The 16,235-nt window shown below is 43.3% G+C and overlaps 2 protein-coding genes across 2 annotated transcripts; both read left to right on the plus strand.

The window, feature by feature from the left end:
• Positions 1–3,923: 3,923 nt before the first annotated feature.
• On the plus strand, positions 3,924–5,500 carry LOC133376232 (alpha-2-macroglobulin-like protein 1). Its single transcript, XM_061607936.1, has one exon. It carries the CDS (start codon positions 4,187–4,189, stop codon positions 4,856–4,858), a length of 672 nt encoding a protein of 223 aa, XP_061463920.1. The 5' UTR covers positions 3,924–4,186; the 3' UTR covers positions 4,859–5,500.
• A 1,240-nt stretch (positions 5,501–6,740) lies between these two features.
• LOC133376237 (mas-related G-protein coupled receptor member D-like) lies at positions 6,741–12,846 on the plus strand. The gene is made up of 2 exons (XM_061607951.1): positions 6,741–7,348; positions 11,701–12,846. Exon 2 carries the CDS (start codon positions 11,744–11,746, stop codon positions 12,665–12,667), a length of 924 nt encoding a protein of 307 aa, XP_061463935.1. The 5' UTR covers positions 6,741–7,348; positions 11,701–11,743; the 3' UTR covers positions 12,668–12,846.
• The last annotated feature ends 3,389 nt before the right edge of the window (positions 12,847–16,235 follow it).

The raw sequence follows: 16,235 nt of genomic DNA on the forward strand, positions 1-16,235 counted from the left end.
GTTGTAGTTCAAAAATGTAACTTTTCCAAGCTCTGACTAGGGCCAATGCTTCTTTCTCTATTTGTACATATAACATTTCTGTTTTTGTGAGAGCCTTAGATGCATATGCTACTGGCCTCCAATGATCACCATATTTTTGCAAGAGAGTGGCTCCAATGTCCTTTTTAGAAGCATCAGTGGACAATTTTGTCTCCCCTAAAACACCTTAGGACAGGAGCAGTTTCAATTAGTTTCTTCAGCTTTGCAAAGGCTGTGTCCATATTTGCATCCCATGTCCACTGGGTATTCTTTTTTATGAGTGCTCTAAAACTACTGGTATGCTCTGTCAGGTTTCCAATGTACTTCCTACATGAGTTACCTTCCCTAGAAACCTTTGAACCGCTTCCTTATCATGTGGGGACAGTATGTTGGAGATCACCCTAATTCTGTTTTGGTCACTTTGTACACCATTTCCAAATGTCGTTTAACACTGATCTGATCACTGCTCCCTTTAATGGAACTAGGGCCCACTCCATCTTTAAAAGCAAGCACTCATAATCTTCTCCAGCTTTAATGTTAATTATAGGGCTTTATCACAGAGCTAGCGCAAGGGCAGAGCTCACGGAAAACAGGGCATATCCAGGGTATGAATATGAAAACTTCCATGTATGTAATAAGCAAAAAACATACTCCCAGACCCAGGAATCCTTGGTAGCTGATTATGCAAGGATTCTAGCTTAGCTTGAATGGATGAGTGGATGACAAAGCACCATTACAAAGCACACCAGTCTGTGTCTGTGTTGGAATTGCTTTTTAATGTTTTTAAAGCTTTTTTAATAAATATGTTTTTAAAAATTTTTAAAAGATCTTTTTAAAGATGTTTTGTTTTTAAGGATGTTTTGTTGTAATATATTTTAAAGTCTGTTTTTATGATATTCTAGAGCATTTTTAGTGCTTTTGTTTGCTGCCCTGGGCTCCTACTGGGAGGAAGGGTGGGATATAGATCTAATAAACAAACAAATAAATATTATGAACCAGCACATATATAACCACACCCACACTGCTGCAGTTAATTGGCTACTCAAATCCAAGAAGTCAACTACTTTGAATTAGTGCTTCAATCCTTTGCCAATGCCCCAAAAGGAGTGCAGGCATGGAAAGGGGAAGTCAGGCTGATTTCAATCTGGGCAATTTAATAGATGCCTCTACTTCCAGGATGCAACCACTTCTTCCTGTATTACATCCATTGCAATCTCCTAGATGTCTTCTATAGCATTGTTCACGATTCTTTTATTTACATGGGGCACAATCTTTAATATCATTTGTCTTGTGAACTTCCTGGTGTTCGCTCCCTTTATGGTTGCCTCCACATTGACCCTGCTCATCAAGATCTGTTGTGGCTCACAGAGACATCAGCCAGCAAGAGTGTACACAGTTATCTTGATTACTCTCGTCTTCTTCATTACATGTGTCATTCCACTTAATATTTCATATTTCATTTACTACATCAGCCCCCATGACATTGATCCTGCTTTATTACTTTGTCTCCTTTTAGCCTTGTTCAACATCAGTATTAATCCAATAATGTATTACTTAGTTGGGAGAGAGAGGAAACAGCAGCCTTTGAAAGTTGTGCTTGCAAGGGTTTTCAATGATGATGCAGGTTATAGAGACGGGAACGAGGTGGATGAAGAAGGTGGTGAAGCCCTGTCAGGTACAGTTACAAATTCTCCCAATGACTGATTGGGGAGGGGGCAGTGGAGGGTAGCAGAAAAGGATTAGACAATGATCAGTGATGTTTGAGAGCTCTGCCCATTTGTGGCAGGCATGTGATAAACTAATCAGCGGATACATGTGTGGCTAGTCTATTGATTCAAGATAATTTCAAACTGTAAAAATGTCTATCGTTTTGCAGTACCTTTGCTGTATAACTCTCTCTCTCATAACAGTTGATGACAAAGACTTGAAATGGGTTATTTTTCCTGTTTCGATTCAATTTATTTAATATTTAAATATTTATACACCACACTTTTGTTAAAAAAAAAGTCAGAATACACCATACAGAAATTCAGAACTTGGAAAAGTTACTTGTTTGAACTACAACTCCCATCAGCCTCAGTAACTTTTCCAAGCTCTGCAAACATTGATGAAATTGGCATATTCTGGGCACTTATTGTGACTTGAACTTTAATATTCTAAATGTATGGCTTTCCTGCAACAAACAGATGAAAACAGCAATAGTCATTAATTACTCACATGAGCTGACTCCCCAAGTTAAAAGAACAAAGCTCTTTGTTGGACTTGTAACAATACTATGAACTAGAACTTGCAGTGTTAAGCATACTCTCTAGGAAGTCTCACTGAACTCAGTGACACTTATTTCTGAGGAAACACAAGTGGGACGGCATTGCATGAGAGAATGTTGTCTAAATGTTTAGCTGGGTTGAAAAGGCCAATGACCTGATTCATCAGGATTCTTCTTAAGTTCTTAGGGTTGAAACTGGGAGGAATTAGCTGTTCATCCCATTACTAACTGTGATAGATTTGGCCTGTGAACACACTAGTTGCCACAGCAGGGTTTCCATTAGCCACACCTAAAGGGGGAATGGGTTGACCTGCAGATCAGTTGTGAAACCTCTTTGAAGCTGAATATTTTTTATTTTTTTTAAACACACCCAGGCTGCTCCCACCAGGTTTTACAGTAAAAAGGGGCAGAGTTTGACTAGTGTCATGTGCCCATTTTCAGAAGAGAGAGGTGGAGACACACCGGAACCGACAGAACAGTGAGTGTGTTTCTACCCACAGAGGGCTTCTTAAGCAAACACTTGCAGGAACTCGGTTTGTGCCGCTGCTGCATAGATCTAGGGGTGTCTATTGAATCCACCTAATTGCTCAAAACATTTCCCCCTACATAAAAATAAGTCAGTAAATAATGCAATATTTTAATGTATTAAGTGGAGTAAGTAAGCACTATGCTACGTATCTGTTAACTGCCCTGATCTCTCTGGGATGTAGTGTTGAATAAAATGATTTTGGGGGGGGGGGAATTGTTGGAGGGGTTTTAAAAAGTATCTTGATTTCTTGATAGAATCATGGGACTCACCACACATGAAAAAAACAAACCTCATTCATCAGCATTATAGTGGGACTGTCTCCTAAACATGCAGTTTTGACTAACATACACATTTTTGCAAGCAGATTTCTCTGATATAATGCAATTTGTATGTTATTTTCACTGCTGTGTGCATTTTAATGCAAACCTCCCCCTAATATATCCATTTTAGTACACATAGGTCAGTTGGAGAACTGCATCACTAAATTTGGAGAAGGGCAACATTCGAAGGATCAGTGTGCTTCAGTTCATGAATTGGCTTGGAAAGTGTCAAGTATGGAGTTTCTCATTAAAATGTAAGCAAAACTGAATTTATGTCTCATCATCCCCAACCTCAAAGTATATTACATGATACTGCTCAACACAGGAGGGATGGGCTATTGAGAGCAGAGCTTTCAGCCCTCCACAGTTTATTGCCATGTGCTCTGAATGCCTGAACAGAGCAAAAGAGAAGACCAGTAAGAGTGGACACAGCTTGTCTGCCAGCCTCAAACTCCCTCTGCAAAGGTCAGCTGCAGGGGCAACTGATGCACCACAGAGTGCCCTTTCAGCTCATGCAGTATGACAGTGGGGTCCAACATGTTCACCCCTCCTCAAGGCCGGATTTATGTACAGGCTAAATAAGCTACAGCATTGGGCCTCACATTACGAGGGGCCTTGCGTTAGAAAGAAAGAAAGTTTACAACATCACCATTTTGAAACCATAAACATCATACAAAATGAAGATAATTTTTGGTAGGTATTGTTTAATTGTGATATGTGTTTGACAAACTCCTAAACAGCCCCCCCTTCCCCACGGATCTGATTCATTGCTGCAGAAACAACACTGGCGTTCATTTTCTTCTTGGAAAATTAGAGCTGACAGCTTCTGTGGCGAAGGCTTTTGGACGTTTAAAGTCCTATATCTATGTTGATGAGCAGCACATTGAGGATGCTGTAGGCTGGCTGAGACAACACCAACTTCCCAGTGGCTGCTTTGAAAATGTGGGAAGGGTCTTCAACAATGCCGTGAAGGGTGGCGTGGATGATGGTATTTCACTGACAGCTTACATTGCTGCCTCATTGCTGGAGCTCCACCTGCAGAAGAATGGTACAATGGTAGATGATGCTTTGCTTTGCCTGAAGAAGAACTTAAGTTCTGTGCACGATGCCTATCCTAAGGCCTTGTTGGCTTACGTCTTCACAATGGCTGGGGATAGAGAGACACGACAAAGCCTCCTGAAAGACTTAGATGAGCAGGCCGACAAAACAGAAGGAACTGTATCCTTGTCAGATATGGAGACCACAGCCTACTTTTTGTTGGCTGTCCTTTCGACACCAGAGGTGTCCACAGATGACATCAACTATGCATCTAAGATTGTGCCTACTCTCACCAAGCTACAGAACCCTTATGGGGGCTTTACATCTACACAGAACACAGTGCTTGCTCTGCAGGCTTTGTCCGCATATGCAGCCTTGACCTATCGTGAGACAGAAGATGTAAAAGTGCTGGTAAAATCCAGTGAGGGCTTCCAACTTGACTTCCATGTGGACAAGAAGAACCGGCTGGTGCTGCAACAAGCCTCTCTCCCAGAGGTTCCTGGTCAATACAGTGTGGAGGTGTCGGGGAATGGCTGCGTCTACATGCAGACTATTCTTCGATATCATGAAGCACCTCCACAGTCTGAAGCTTTTGCTTTGAGCGTAGAGACATCACCAAAGGAATGCAACCAGGCTTCCAAAGAACATTTTGATATCCTCCTCCAAGTAAGCTACACAGGGACATGAAATACAACCAACATGGTCTTGATAGAGGTGAATATGCTGTCTGGATATATTCCTGTGAAGAAGTCTGTGAAGAAGCTGCTACAGAAGCCCCTAGTTAAAAAGGTGGAATTTGAGCCTGACAAGATCAGCATCTACCTAGATCAGCTGGATAAAAATGTTCAAAGCTTTAGTTTGTCTGTGGACCAGGAAACAGAAGTGGTGGATCTAAAGCCAGCAACAGTAAAAGTCTATGATTATTACCATCCAGAAGACAAAGCGGATGCTGAATATGACGCTCCCTGCAGCACAGTTCCTCCTAGGAGCAATGGAATGTCAACAAGTCTTATTGCTCCCAGAGGGACTTGCTGTCTGTGCATCATCAAACTATGAGTAACTGGCCCAAGGCAGGAAGTGAGCAAAAACAATGAGGCATTTTAAGGTACAAAATGTGAAGAGCACAACTGCTGGTGTTCCAGGGGACCAGCCATGCTGGGAACAAGACTTTCTTTTTGAGATCAGCCGCCTGGACTTGGGCTTGATTGTGGAAGTCTGGAACAAAGGGCTGATCTGGGACACCATGGTTGGGATGGCGTGGACTGAGCTGAAGGCCATCAGGCAGTCAGATGAGGAAAGCCCTGGGGTGTGGGCTACACTGGAAGCAGAGGTCTTGATGAAGGGCCATGAGGTCTGTGGCACCAAAAACACAACACCTCATAAGATTTTGTTAGATACAAGATTTGAGTTATCTTTTGGTGAGTGTAACCAGCCAGTTGCAGCACCCCCGAATCCTCTGTGAAGTTCAAAGACTCATTTTTTCTTTGTTCTCCAATGCTGGTGGCCCTGATGCTGTATGGGTCCATTTTTAGTAGTGGTTTCCTCTCAATAGTTAATTCCAATTAAAACAGGCTTAAGATATTGTATACGTGCTTTTATTGTAATATTCATGTGAATTTTTAGATATACTTTATAATTGTTATATTCTTTGTTTTGTATATGATTCACTTTGGTTTCATGTTATGTATATTGTTTAGAGATGTATTGCTCAATTATGTTACTTAAAATGTAGATTGTTTTTCTTATTATTAGCAATAATATTGAATGTAAAACTTATATTGATTTTTGTTGAAATGTAAACCACTTTGAGATTTTTTGAAATATAAAGTGGTATACAAGTTAAATAAATAAATAAATAAATAAAGAATGTGCACACATATAACTTGCATTTTAATACCTATATAACACGACTATCAAATTCCGTTTAATTGTACAGCCCGTATTTTGCATTTAAAAGTTTTACTATTTGTTGAAGAAGGAAGGGCCTCACTCATGTTATAACTTAGGGCCACAACAAGCTTAAATCCAGCCCTGCTCCTCCTTCAGGCTGTGTGGGAAGAAAGGAGAGGAAGAAGAGGCAGCAGCATGACTTGGATTTGCAGAGACTCATGCAAACCACTCTAAACCTTGGTTTTGCATTATGTGTGAACGCTCCCATTTTGATCCCTGTTGGCCACTAGAAAAAGCAGCATTTTACAATCCTTATGGTCAGCTCTATGTCAGAGCCTTGGCAACCAGATGACAAAACATCCTCCTGGCAGCTCTTAGGATCTCCAACTTGTACTTAAATGGGGTGGAAGCATTTCTTTCCGTCCTGAAAAGCCAGGATTTCCCCCTGACGTCAAGATCCTACCAACTAGCCCAGTAGAAGTGAGAGACTAATCCATGATCACCCGCTTTCCTCACTCCTCCTCCTCCTCTCTTCCACACACAAACATGAGATTCTTCTGCCGGCTGAAAGAAGCAGGCATTTCCCCTTTTCTTTGGGTCTGCTTGGCGCCGGAGACGCAACGAGTGCAATAACCTGCAAAGCACAAGTTTCCCGTGGCTGCGGGACCTTCCTGCGCGTAAGGTGAGCGAAACATCCAAACAGAAAGGTCGCCGGGTTGCTGCTTTAAGGCTCTCCTAGCCAATCGGCGCGACAGAAGGGTTCCCTGGCCAATCGGCGCGACAGAAAGCCAGCTTCTTCTGTGCACAGTCGGGAAGAGGCTGCGTGCCTTGGAAAGAAGAATCAATAACGCCGCGGTTTGGGTCCAGAGCCGGCTCGTCGTGAGCCTTGCGCGCATCTGGCCTTCTGCACGCGCTCTCGGATCAGCACCGAGGCAGAGTTGCCAGCTCGTGCCCTCTCGCCTCTGACAGCGGCAGGCCTGCCTTGACTCAGCCCCCCCCCCCGCGCCCCCGCGAAGCTCTGGCGAACGTGGGAGATTTCCTGAGTAACATCGGGCGATTTCCAGGAATCGGAGAAGGGCGGATCTTGCCAAAAGAGCAGGGAAGGAGCTGTCTGCGAGAACCCCCGCCCTTCCCGAAGGTGGAAGGGTGGGTGGAATGCAAGCGAGAAGGCGATTTCTTGCAGGGACGAACCCCGGCAAAGGAGGGAGGGAGGCCTCGCAGCCGCCGGTGCATAGAAAGCTTTCATCGGGAGGGAAAGGATCACAAGCCAGGCCCCCAGAGATAGATGTAAGTTTTGCTTTTCCTTCTTAAAACGAATAAATAAGCACGTTGTTTGCCCTGTGCTCCTTGCCCCCTCACTCTGTTCTCCTTCCCTTAAAAGGGGGTGTGTGCTTTAAAGGCTCCAGGTTACAGTGGGGATCTGTGATGCCCTTGGGGCCGGGCCCCTCTGATGCCCCTGGTGATGCGGCCTCCAGTTTCTAAGGGCTTATCCAAACGGAGCGGGATAATCGGTTTGTTATCTGATAGTCCTCACTTTGCCTTTTAGTAGTTCGCTCTTTCCCAATTAAAAAAAACGCTTTTTTGCATCCTCACATGCAGCGGTAAGACCTCTACATTCTTTTCGCTTTTTCTAAGCTCCGCCTCTAAAACCTCCCCCTATCAACCAATTGGTCAGCAAAAAAAATGCTATGCTCCTCTCCCCCTTTGCAAGGAAGCACAATATGGCTGTAAAGGAGTTCTCGCCTTGGAAGGAAAGGCTGCTGGTCGTTTCACTTCTGCCTTGTTTGCATTTGCAATATTATGCTTAAATGAATGTATGCTTTTCTGCCTTATTGAGATACACAAGCTGGCAATTGCACTTATTTCTCCAGAAAAGCAAGAAACTGTCACCCCCCCTCCTTCTCCCTTTCCTTCCCACAGAGAATGAAATTGACAAAGTTTTCCAGAGCAGGCTTGAAACAGATCAGCAAATCTTTTCTTGTTTGTATTTGCCATATTACACTTAAACCAATGTATGCTTTTCTGATTTGAAGCAAAAACCCCAGCAAGTAGAATGAAATTGACAAAGCTTTGGGAGGCAGGCTGAAACTGACCCCCCCCTTTCTTGCCTGCTGTGCATTGCAGATCTCACCCAGAGTGCCGCCCAGTTTGCAGGCTGGCAAAAAATAAAATGCATCCGCACAGTAGTTGCAGACACACACCCTAACACCCCACCATTGCGATGATTGGTTCAATTTTCCCGGGCTTATTCTCGCGCATGCGCAAAAGTGCAGATACGTGATTGGCTGGAATGAGGAGAAGGGGCAAAGGGAAACCCCAAGAACCGCCCATCAGCTGTAAAGTCCGCAGTATTGCATGCTAACTCCTGAAGGCACAGCGGATGATTCCCGACTTTAAACAGCAAATTGCATTTTTGCCGGTATTGCAAGGAGTGGATTTAACCCACAAAAATGCGTAACAGTGCAAGACGTCATTTGGACGACCGAAAAATAATGAACACACATAGCGGGCGTGTCACACATTTTACAGTCGTCTGGATGAGCCCTAAGTCTCGCCTTCCCCAGGCACTCTGAAGGGTAACCCAGATTTAGTTGGGTGCCAGGTCACTCCAGCTTGATCCCAAGTGGCCCTTTGGTGAACCCAGCATCATGCAGCGGGAAGGATCCTCAAAGGGCATCTAGTCCAACCCTCTGCTGAGGCTGAAATTTGTTGGCAAGAACTATTTATTATTTATTATTATTAACTGCTTATGTACATATAGTACCTGCTTATGTACATATATTACCAATATGAGTAATATTGGTTTGAAATCCAGTCTTTGTTTAAATATTAATATGTATTTATTTAACTGATGCCTTCCAGAGTTTCTGCCCTCACAAGGCATTTTACAACAAAACACAAATAACTATATAATGATTAAATAACATTTAAACATTAAAATGACATTTAAAAGACATGAGCAGCTAAAAAAAGTGTGCAGCTTGATTGAACCAACTCGCAGCCTAACCTACCCTACAGAGCTGTTGGAAAGACTCCACACACACACACTGGAGATATAAAAATAATACACACCATATAATTGTTTATTGTCAAAACCACCTGGTCATTGCAGATCTTTTTTTTTTAAAACCAGTATTAGCTTCCTGCCAAATAACAACAGTGACACTAAATAACCTTGCCTAATTGCCATAAAAATAGTATTAGGTGGGGGTGGGAGACAAGGATTAACATCACAATCCTGTGCTATGTCTACTCAAAGGTCCCACTGATTTACAGTACAACCCTAACTATGTCTGCTCAAAAGTAATTCAGTGGAGTTTACTTCTAAATTTGTGGGATTAGGATTGCAGCCTTACCCCTAGAAAAGTGAGTGTAGGATTAAAGCCCAGTGTTGGGAAGGTTTTTAAAACAGGCTGTGAATTAGACAAATGAATTGCCCTGCAACATCCCAGGAAAATTTAAACTTGTGTGATTCCTTATATTTAGAAAACTATTAGCACATTGTCACAGCTTCACAAACTGCATATACACTTTTTATTTCTGTTCAAAAATAATTTGATAGGTATAATGTATAATATGCTCTTTTTTGCAAATAATTACTGCATGTACACTTTTATTATCATCATCACTGAAATTGTTTACTGTGCATGCCTACCAAAATCCTGCTATGCTGTGTGTGCTTCTTTGATCTTCTGGACCTTGTGCTGGATGTGCACAGAGAGACAAAAACAGGCAGGCAGGCATACTGCTGCTGAAAGTTATAAGATTGCTGAAGACACGTGATGTGCATATGCATACCATTAACCAATATACGGAAACAAGCAGGGAAAGGCAGCTCTTTTCAGCACTTGCAAGGGTTTCTAGATATTGCTTGGTGTTCAACAAATCCTTTGTCAATCACAGCTCAGACTTCATTTATTAACTAAAAATCTGAAAGGGCAGGGATTGGAGCAGCCGGCTAGCTCGTTTCACAGAAATTGGGAAGGGGCTCACATTTTGGTCTATAACTTTTTTTCCAGAGCACTTAGAAACTTACTTAAAAAAAAGAGAGAGAGCAAAGAGCTTGTTGGTGGCCCTGCCCCGATGGGCTATTGCCTGCTTTTCTGATCTCCAACTGTGCATCTACACCACATAGGAAGGGCAGCCCAGATAATTACTGGCTGTACCTCTCAGCTGAAGGGAACATGGTCGTTGTATCTGCCTTTGGGCCCACTGTTGCTTCTTCTAAATGCCAGGTCAGTTAATATAATAAAATCTCACTCATAATAATAATAATAAAAATAATAAAAATTTATTTTTGAGTAGCCTATCTGGCCGAATTAACGGCCACTCAGCCATGACTTGATAGTGGATGAGGCAGTCAGCCCAGTATGCGTAGCTCAGACCTGAGTGGAGTTGGTCCACATTCATACCATACATTTAAACCACGTTTATTCCACTTTAAACAGTCGTGGCTTTCCCCAAAGGATCCTGGGAAGTGTAGTTTGTGAAAAGTGCTGAGAATTGTTAGGACAGCCTTTCCCAACCAGCGTGCCTCCAGATGTTGTTGGACCACAACTCCCATCAGCCTCAGCCAGCATTGCCAAGGCTGATGGGAGCTGTGGTCCAACAACATCTGGAGGCACACTGGTTGGGAAAGGCTGTGTTAGGAGATGCCCTATTCCCTTCACAGATCTATGATTACCGGAGTTCTCTGAGAAGAGGGGCTGAAACCATTCTGGCAATAAATGCCTAGGCCCAATTTAGGGTGCTGAGTTTAAGCTGTAGAGCTTTACATGGCTTGGGACTGCTGTACCTGAAGAAACACCTCTTCATGTACGAGCCTACCCAGGCCTTGAGATCATCTGTTGAGGCCCTCCTCGGAGTTCCCCGGTCCTGCTGAAATTCAGAGGGTGGCAACAAAAAAGAGGGTCTTCCTAGCAGCCCCCATCCCAATCTCTGGAATGCTCTACTCAGAAGAGGTTGCCTGATGCCCACTTTGCAATCTTGGGGTGGCAGTGAAGGCTTTTCTTTCTCTTCCCCCCCCCCCAGCTTTTTAAAGCTGTATTCGCAGTTTTAACAATTTTTAGTAATTTATAGTTAGCAGCCAGTAGCTAGACATTGTTTAATGAGGTCCAAATATACGTGCTCAGAGATTTGTAGGGAGTTTGTGATGTTTGATGTATGCCTTTTAAACAATTATATTGTAACATTGTAAGTTTTGTTTTTATCTGTAAGTCGCCTGGAAACATAACAACAATAGTAGTTGTAGTAATATTAGTGATAGTGATGCAGAACTGTATATCTCTACTACATAGTTGGAAAGTTATTTGTTTGCTGTGCATTTGGATACCTCTTAAGATATCATAACCAAATATTGCATGATGGTTCCTGAGATTAAGGAGCAGGTCTTTGTCTAAGTGTGGACGTCATTTTGAATCAAGATGGCAGGTAATCTTTCAAAACTGCACTGATTTCAACCACTGATTCCAAAACTGCACTGGGTTAGGGCACAAGGCTGCAGGTGTAATAAGGAATGCTTGGTAGAGTGCAGTTGTCTCACGTTATAAAACAGAAGTGTAAGGATGAAAGGTTCATCCACATCCAGAGTGCAGCTCAGCCAGAGTGACTAATTTCCCCCTGTGCCCTCTCTCCAACAGACCAGAAAACGGTGTGCAGACACGTGAGTGAAACAGCAGCATCATGGCCAGCAACAACACATATTCGGAGTGTGGAGAGGAGTATTATGGATTAGATGAACTGATCATTCGCAGTGTTGCCATCCTCATCTGCATGTTTGGGCTGGTGGGGAATGGCTATGTTTTCTGGCTGCTTGGCTTCACCATTAAGAGAAATCCTTTCACCACCTATATCCTGAACTTGGCTGCAGCTGACTTCAGCGTGGCCATGTTTTTGTCCTTGCGCCTTATCCTTGTACTTGCTGATTCTTTCGGTGGATTATCATACCAGGCTCATATTTTACAAATACAACTGAAATACTTCTGTCGGTTTTCATATACTGCCAGCCTGTGTTTCCGTACGATCATCAGCATGGAGAGGTGTCTGTCTGCCTTCTTTCCAAGCTGGCACCAACTCCGCCGGCCGAAATGTCTTTCATCTCGGTTAGCCTTCCTGGTCTGGACCCTGTCTGCTATGTTCTATGGAATGTTGATTTCATTTCACCTGCATTATAATATGACACTTTTCCCAGTTTCCAGGATCCTGTTCATTGTGAACATCTGGGGTTTGCCACCAATTTTGGCTCTCTTCACTTTGGTCCTGCTTGCCAAAATCTGTTGGAACTCTCGGCAACGACGACCACCAGGAAGATTGACTTCCGCCATTGTTCTCTTTCTCCTTTTTTTCCTCGTCTGCCGTGGCCCATGGATTATTGCATTCTCATATTGCATATGCTCTGATCAGTTTTTTTACACATTTCTTGCCATTTCTCATCTCCTTCACTCTGTTGATAGCAGCATCAAGCCAATGTTCTATTACTTGGTAGGGAAACAGGACCAGTGTTCCTCCACAGAGCCCCTGAAGGCAATTCTCTGGAGGGTTTTCCAGGATGAAGACTATTCTACACAAGAGGATGAGCTGATGGGTGCAGCACACTTGATGACGTAGCCTGATGAATCCATGCCATAAACAGTTCAAGCAAACATTGTCCTCGAATGGAAATGTCTTGATAACTGAATGTTGAAGAAAATATGTCCTAAGTAGACTCTACTATGTAGCCCAAACAACTACTTTTGGCTCCCTACCTGGGAGTAAAAATACAAGACATAATCAATAGGTTTAACAAAGAGTCACAACTTTATTAACTCACATGAATTATCTCTTATGCCCATAACTATTTAACTACCACTTCCCTCCTAGTGTGGATATAGTTTCTGCAAGGGTGGCCCAGCCCCAGCCCCTTGCAGCAAAATATAACTGGTCTTTGCTGTTCACCGGGTCACGTATTAAAGTATCCTGAAGAGGCCCTGGTAGCATCCCCTACTTAGTGATCCTGGGGGTTAACGAGGCTGTGAGGGACCTCGGGGTACCTCCCTCTGTCTAGGCCTCTTATGCTGGCATGCCACAAGATTTTGGTTTGGGTCAGCTTCCACTTCATGACTTAGGATGCCCACCTCTTCCTCTCTGTTCCAGCCAACTAGCACTGTAGCCATCTTTGTGACCTATTTAACTGGTATTTATGTTGAAGCCATCGGACAACCTAGACCCAACATGTAGAGTATACTTTCACAGCAACTTTACTTGGACCAAAAAGAAACAAACCCTCACTTGGCCGGTTCCAATTACCAGAGTAGGCCCCTTTCAGTTATCAGCTAATCCTGCACTGCCAAATTTTACAGGTGCAACTGCTTCAAACTGGGCTGAGGAGAGATGCAGCTGCCATTTGTAGCCGTAACTGCACCAGCCCTTCATTGGCCAAACTGCCTGAGTCCTGCACAAGACCTAGTTTGGTTTGGTTTGGTTTTGGGTTTTTTGTGGCCTGGACCAGAAGACAGGGTTAGCTAGCCTGTGGTCCTCCAGATATTATTGGGCTGTGACTCCCATCAGCCACGCCCAACATGGAAAATGGTCAGGGATGATGGGAGTTGTAGTCCAACAACATCTTCAGGTCACAGGCTGGAGGCAAAACTATACCCCTCTCCCCCCCACCCCAAAAGAGGTAATATATTTTGACTGGCGGTGGTGATTCAGTACTATTTTATCCTGAAATTATTAGCCACCAATTTGAGGGGGGGGGATCAGAAATCCTTTCATCAATCTATTTCCAGCATTTCAACATTTTAATCCTATGCCCACAAACTGATATGAAAAAGCTATATTTTAATGAAAGTGAGGGTCACATAATTCTTCCTTCAGAGACCATCCGCAATGGCTTAGTATTCGCAAGGGAAATCCCAGGCTTTGTGAAATTGGTTCATTATGTGTTTCTTAATTGCATCACGCAAGATACATGATTACTCCTGCAATAATGCTCACTTGCATGTTATTACAGAATTCTGAACTGTAGTCCTGCCTTGCTGCATGTCCTCTGGCATGTGCCAGCATTGCATGCAGATGCTGAAAAAGCATCAGGAGGCTTCTTTATGTCCACAAGCTTCTAAATATCCTATTATAATTATAATTATATCCTACCAAGTATAGGCACCGTTTATCCAGAGCCAAGCCTTGTTGATTTTAAACACAGAGATTTCAGCATGAGTTTAACTCAGTTCAACCAATGAAGCATGCTTAAACGTTAGGATTTAAAAGCATATCACTGTAAAGACTCCTATAAGCTTGGCTAGTTCATGCTCTGTGTCATCATAACTACCAAATACACTTGCTGTTTCTTGCTTTCGTGTAATAAAAGCGAGTGTGGTCAAATTTTATGGCAAGCATGCTGCAAAAGGTAAAGGTGTCCCTGCACTTATAGTGCGAGTCGTTTCCGACTCTTAGGGTGACGTCTTGCGACGTTTACTAGGCAGACCGTATATATGGGGTGGGATTGCCAGTTCCTTCCCCAGCCTTTCTTTACCCCCCAGCGTATGCCCAAAGTGTGAGATAGATCCATTCAGGAGCATGGACTAGATATGAGCCAATAAAGGGAAGTTCAGTCCAAACAGTATACAGAGCCGCTACTACTGGATGTTTTTTCTGTCCATGTAAAGGATGTCCACACTCTACCTAAAGGAACAGGTTCATCGTTCGGGGGATCCTTCTGGATCTTTTCTGTCACTGGAAGTGCAAGTGGCCTCCATGGCACAGAGTGCCATTGACCATCTTTGGTTGGTGGCTCAGCTATGCCCCTATCTACATAACCTTGCTTCAGTTTTCTATTTTCTGCTAACTTTGCAGGTGCCTTGCTTGGTGCAGCTTGTTATAGATGGGGCAGTCTTTAAAGATGGTTTGGAAGCTGCAGCTGGGGCAAAATTCAGCAGCCGGATTACTAACTGGGGCCAGATGGTCCAAATATATTTCATCATTTGTGGTCCACCTGCACTGGCTTCTGATTATTATTATTATTATTATTATCCTGCCATTCCTGTAGGAGTCCAAGTACTTGAAAGGTTGTCACACAGAGGAGGGCCAGGATCTCGATCATCCCAGAGTGCAGTACATGGAATAATGGGCTCAAGTTACAGGAAACCAGAACAGGAAACGGCTGAACATCAGGAAAACCTTCCTGTTAGAGCAGTACGACAATGGAACCAATTACCTAGGGAGGTGGTGGAGGTATTCAAGAGGCACCTGGGCAGCCATCTGTGGGGTATTCCTTAAACTCGGATTCCTGCATTGAGTAGGGGGTTGGACTCGATGGCCTTATAGGCCCCTCCCAACTCTACTATTCCATGATTCTCCATGATTCTACCGAAGTGGAAAGCAGGTGGCAGAGCTGTCAAGAGGAGGCAGAAGGAGGGCAGACCAGACTGTGTGCCATAGATAGACGCACAGATCCTTCTGTTCCTGTCCAAGCAGGCCAAAAGCCATGAGCGCCTTTGCCATTGATTCACTTATTATAACATAGGAATGTAGGAAGCTGCCTTATTCTGAGTCAGACCATCACCCCGTCTATCTCAGTATTGTCTACACTGACCGGCAGTGGCTGTCCAAGGTTTTAGGTGTCAATGCTCACAGCCCTACCCTGAAGATGCTGGGGATTGAACCTGGGACCTTCTGCATACAAAACAGATGCTCCACCAAGAGCTGCGGCGCTTCCAACTTTAAAGCGCTATTTCTTTGGTGTAAATGGGACATTGCATTTATGATTCTGAAGCTGCATCATTTTATTCATTGTTAGCAGCTTTTAAGCTTTTTGAGAATGTTGATGAATATACATTGAAGATGAAAACAAGTAAATATTAATTGTTTTCTCTGCTTCTTTTTCTCTAGAAATGTGCCATCTCACCAAATGTGTAGAAAAGAGTGTGATTTAGCTGCCACGTAAAGTGTCTGCAACTTTGGCATTGCAATTTCAAAATGGGTATCTGTGATAGTCTTTGTAGCAACAACAAGAAATTCTGTGGCACATTAAAGGCAGACACTTTCGGTGTGACATCAGCTTTCACAGGTAGAACCCACTCAGATACTGCAGGCATTGAAAGCCTATGCAAGAGTAGGTGGGAGACTAATTAGGACATTAACTTTTAACTGTTTCTTTTTTTTTTTCAATTAATTTTTATTCAATTTTTCAAAATCA

The sequence above is a fragment of the Rhineura floridana genome, chromosome 1, assembly GCF_030035675.1.
Source record: "Rhineura floridana isolate rRhiFlo1 chromosome 1, rRhiFlo1.hap2, whole genome shotgun sequence".
In the NCBI taxonomy this organism is placed as follows: Eukaryota; Metazoa; Chordata; class Lepidosauria; order Squamata; family Rhineuridae; genus Rhineura; species Rhineura floridana.

What these genes read in the sequence shown, in the direction of transcription:
- LOC133376232 (XM_061607936.1), top strand. Translation starts at nt 4,187, where the DNA reads ATGGTAGATGATGCTTTGCTTTGCCTGAAGAAGAACTTAAGTTCTGTG.
- LOC133376237 (XM_061607951.1), top strand. Translation starts at nt 11,744, where the DNA reads ATGGCCAGCAACAACACATATTCGGAGTGTGGAGAGGAGTATTATGGA.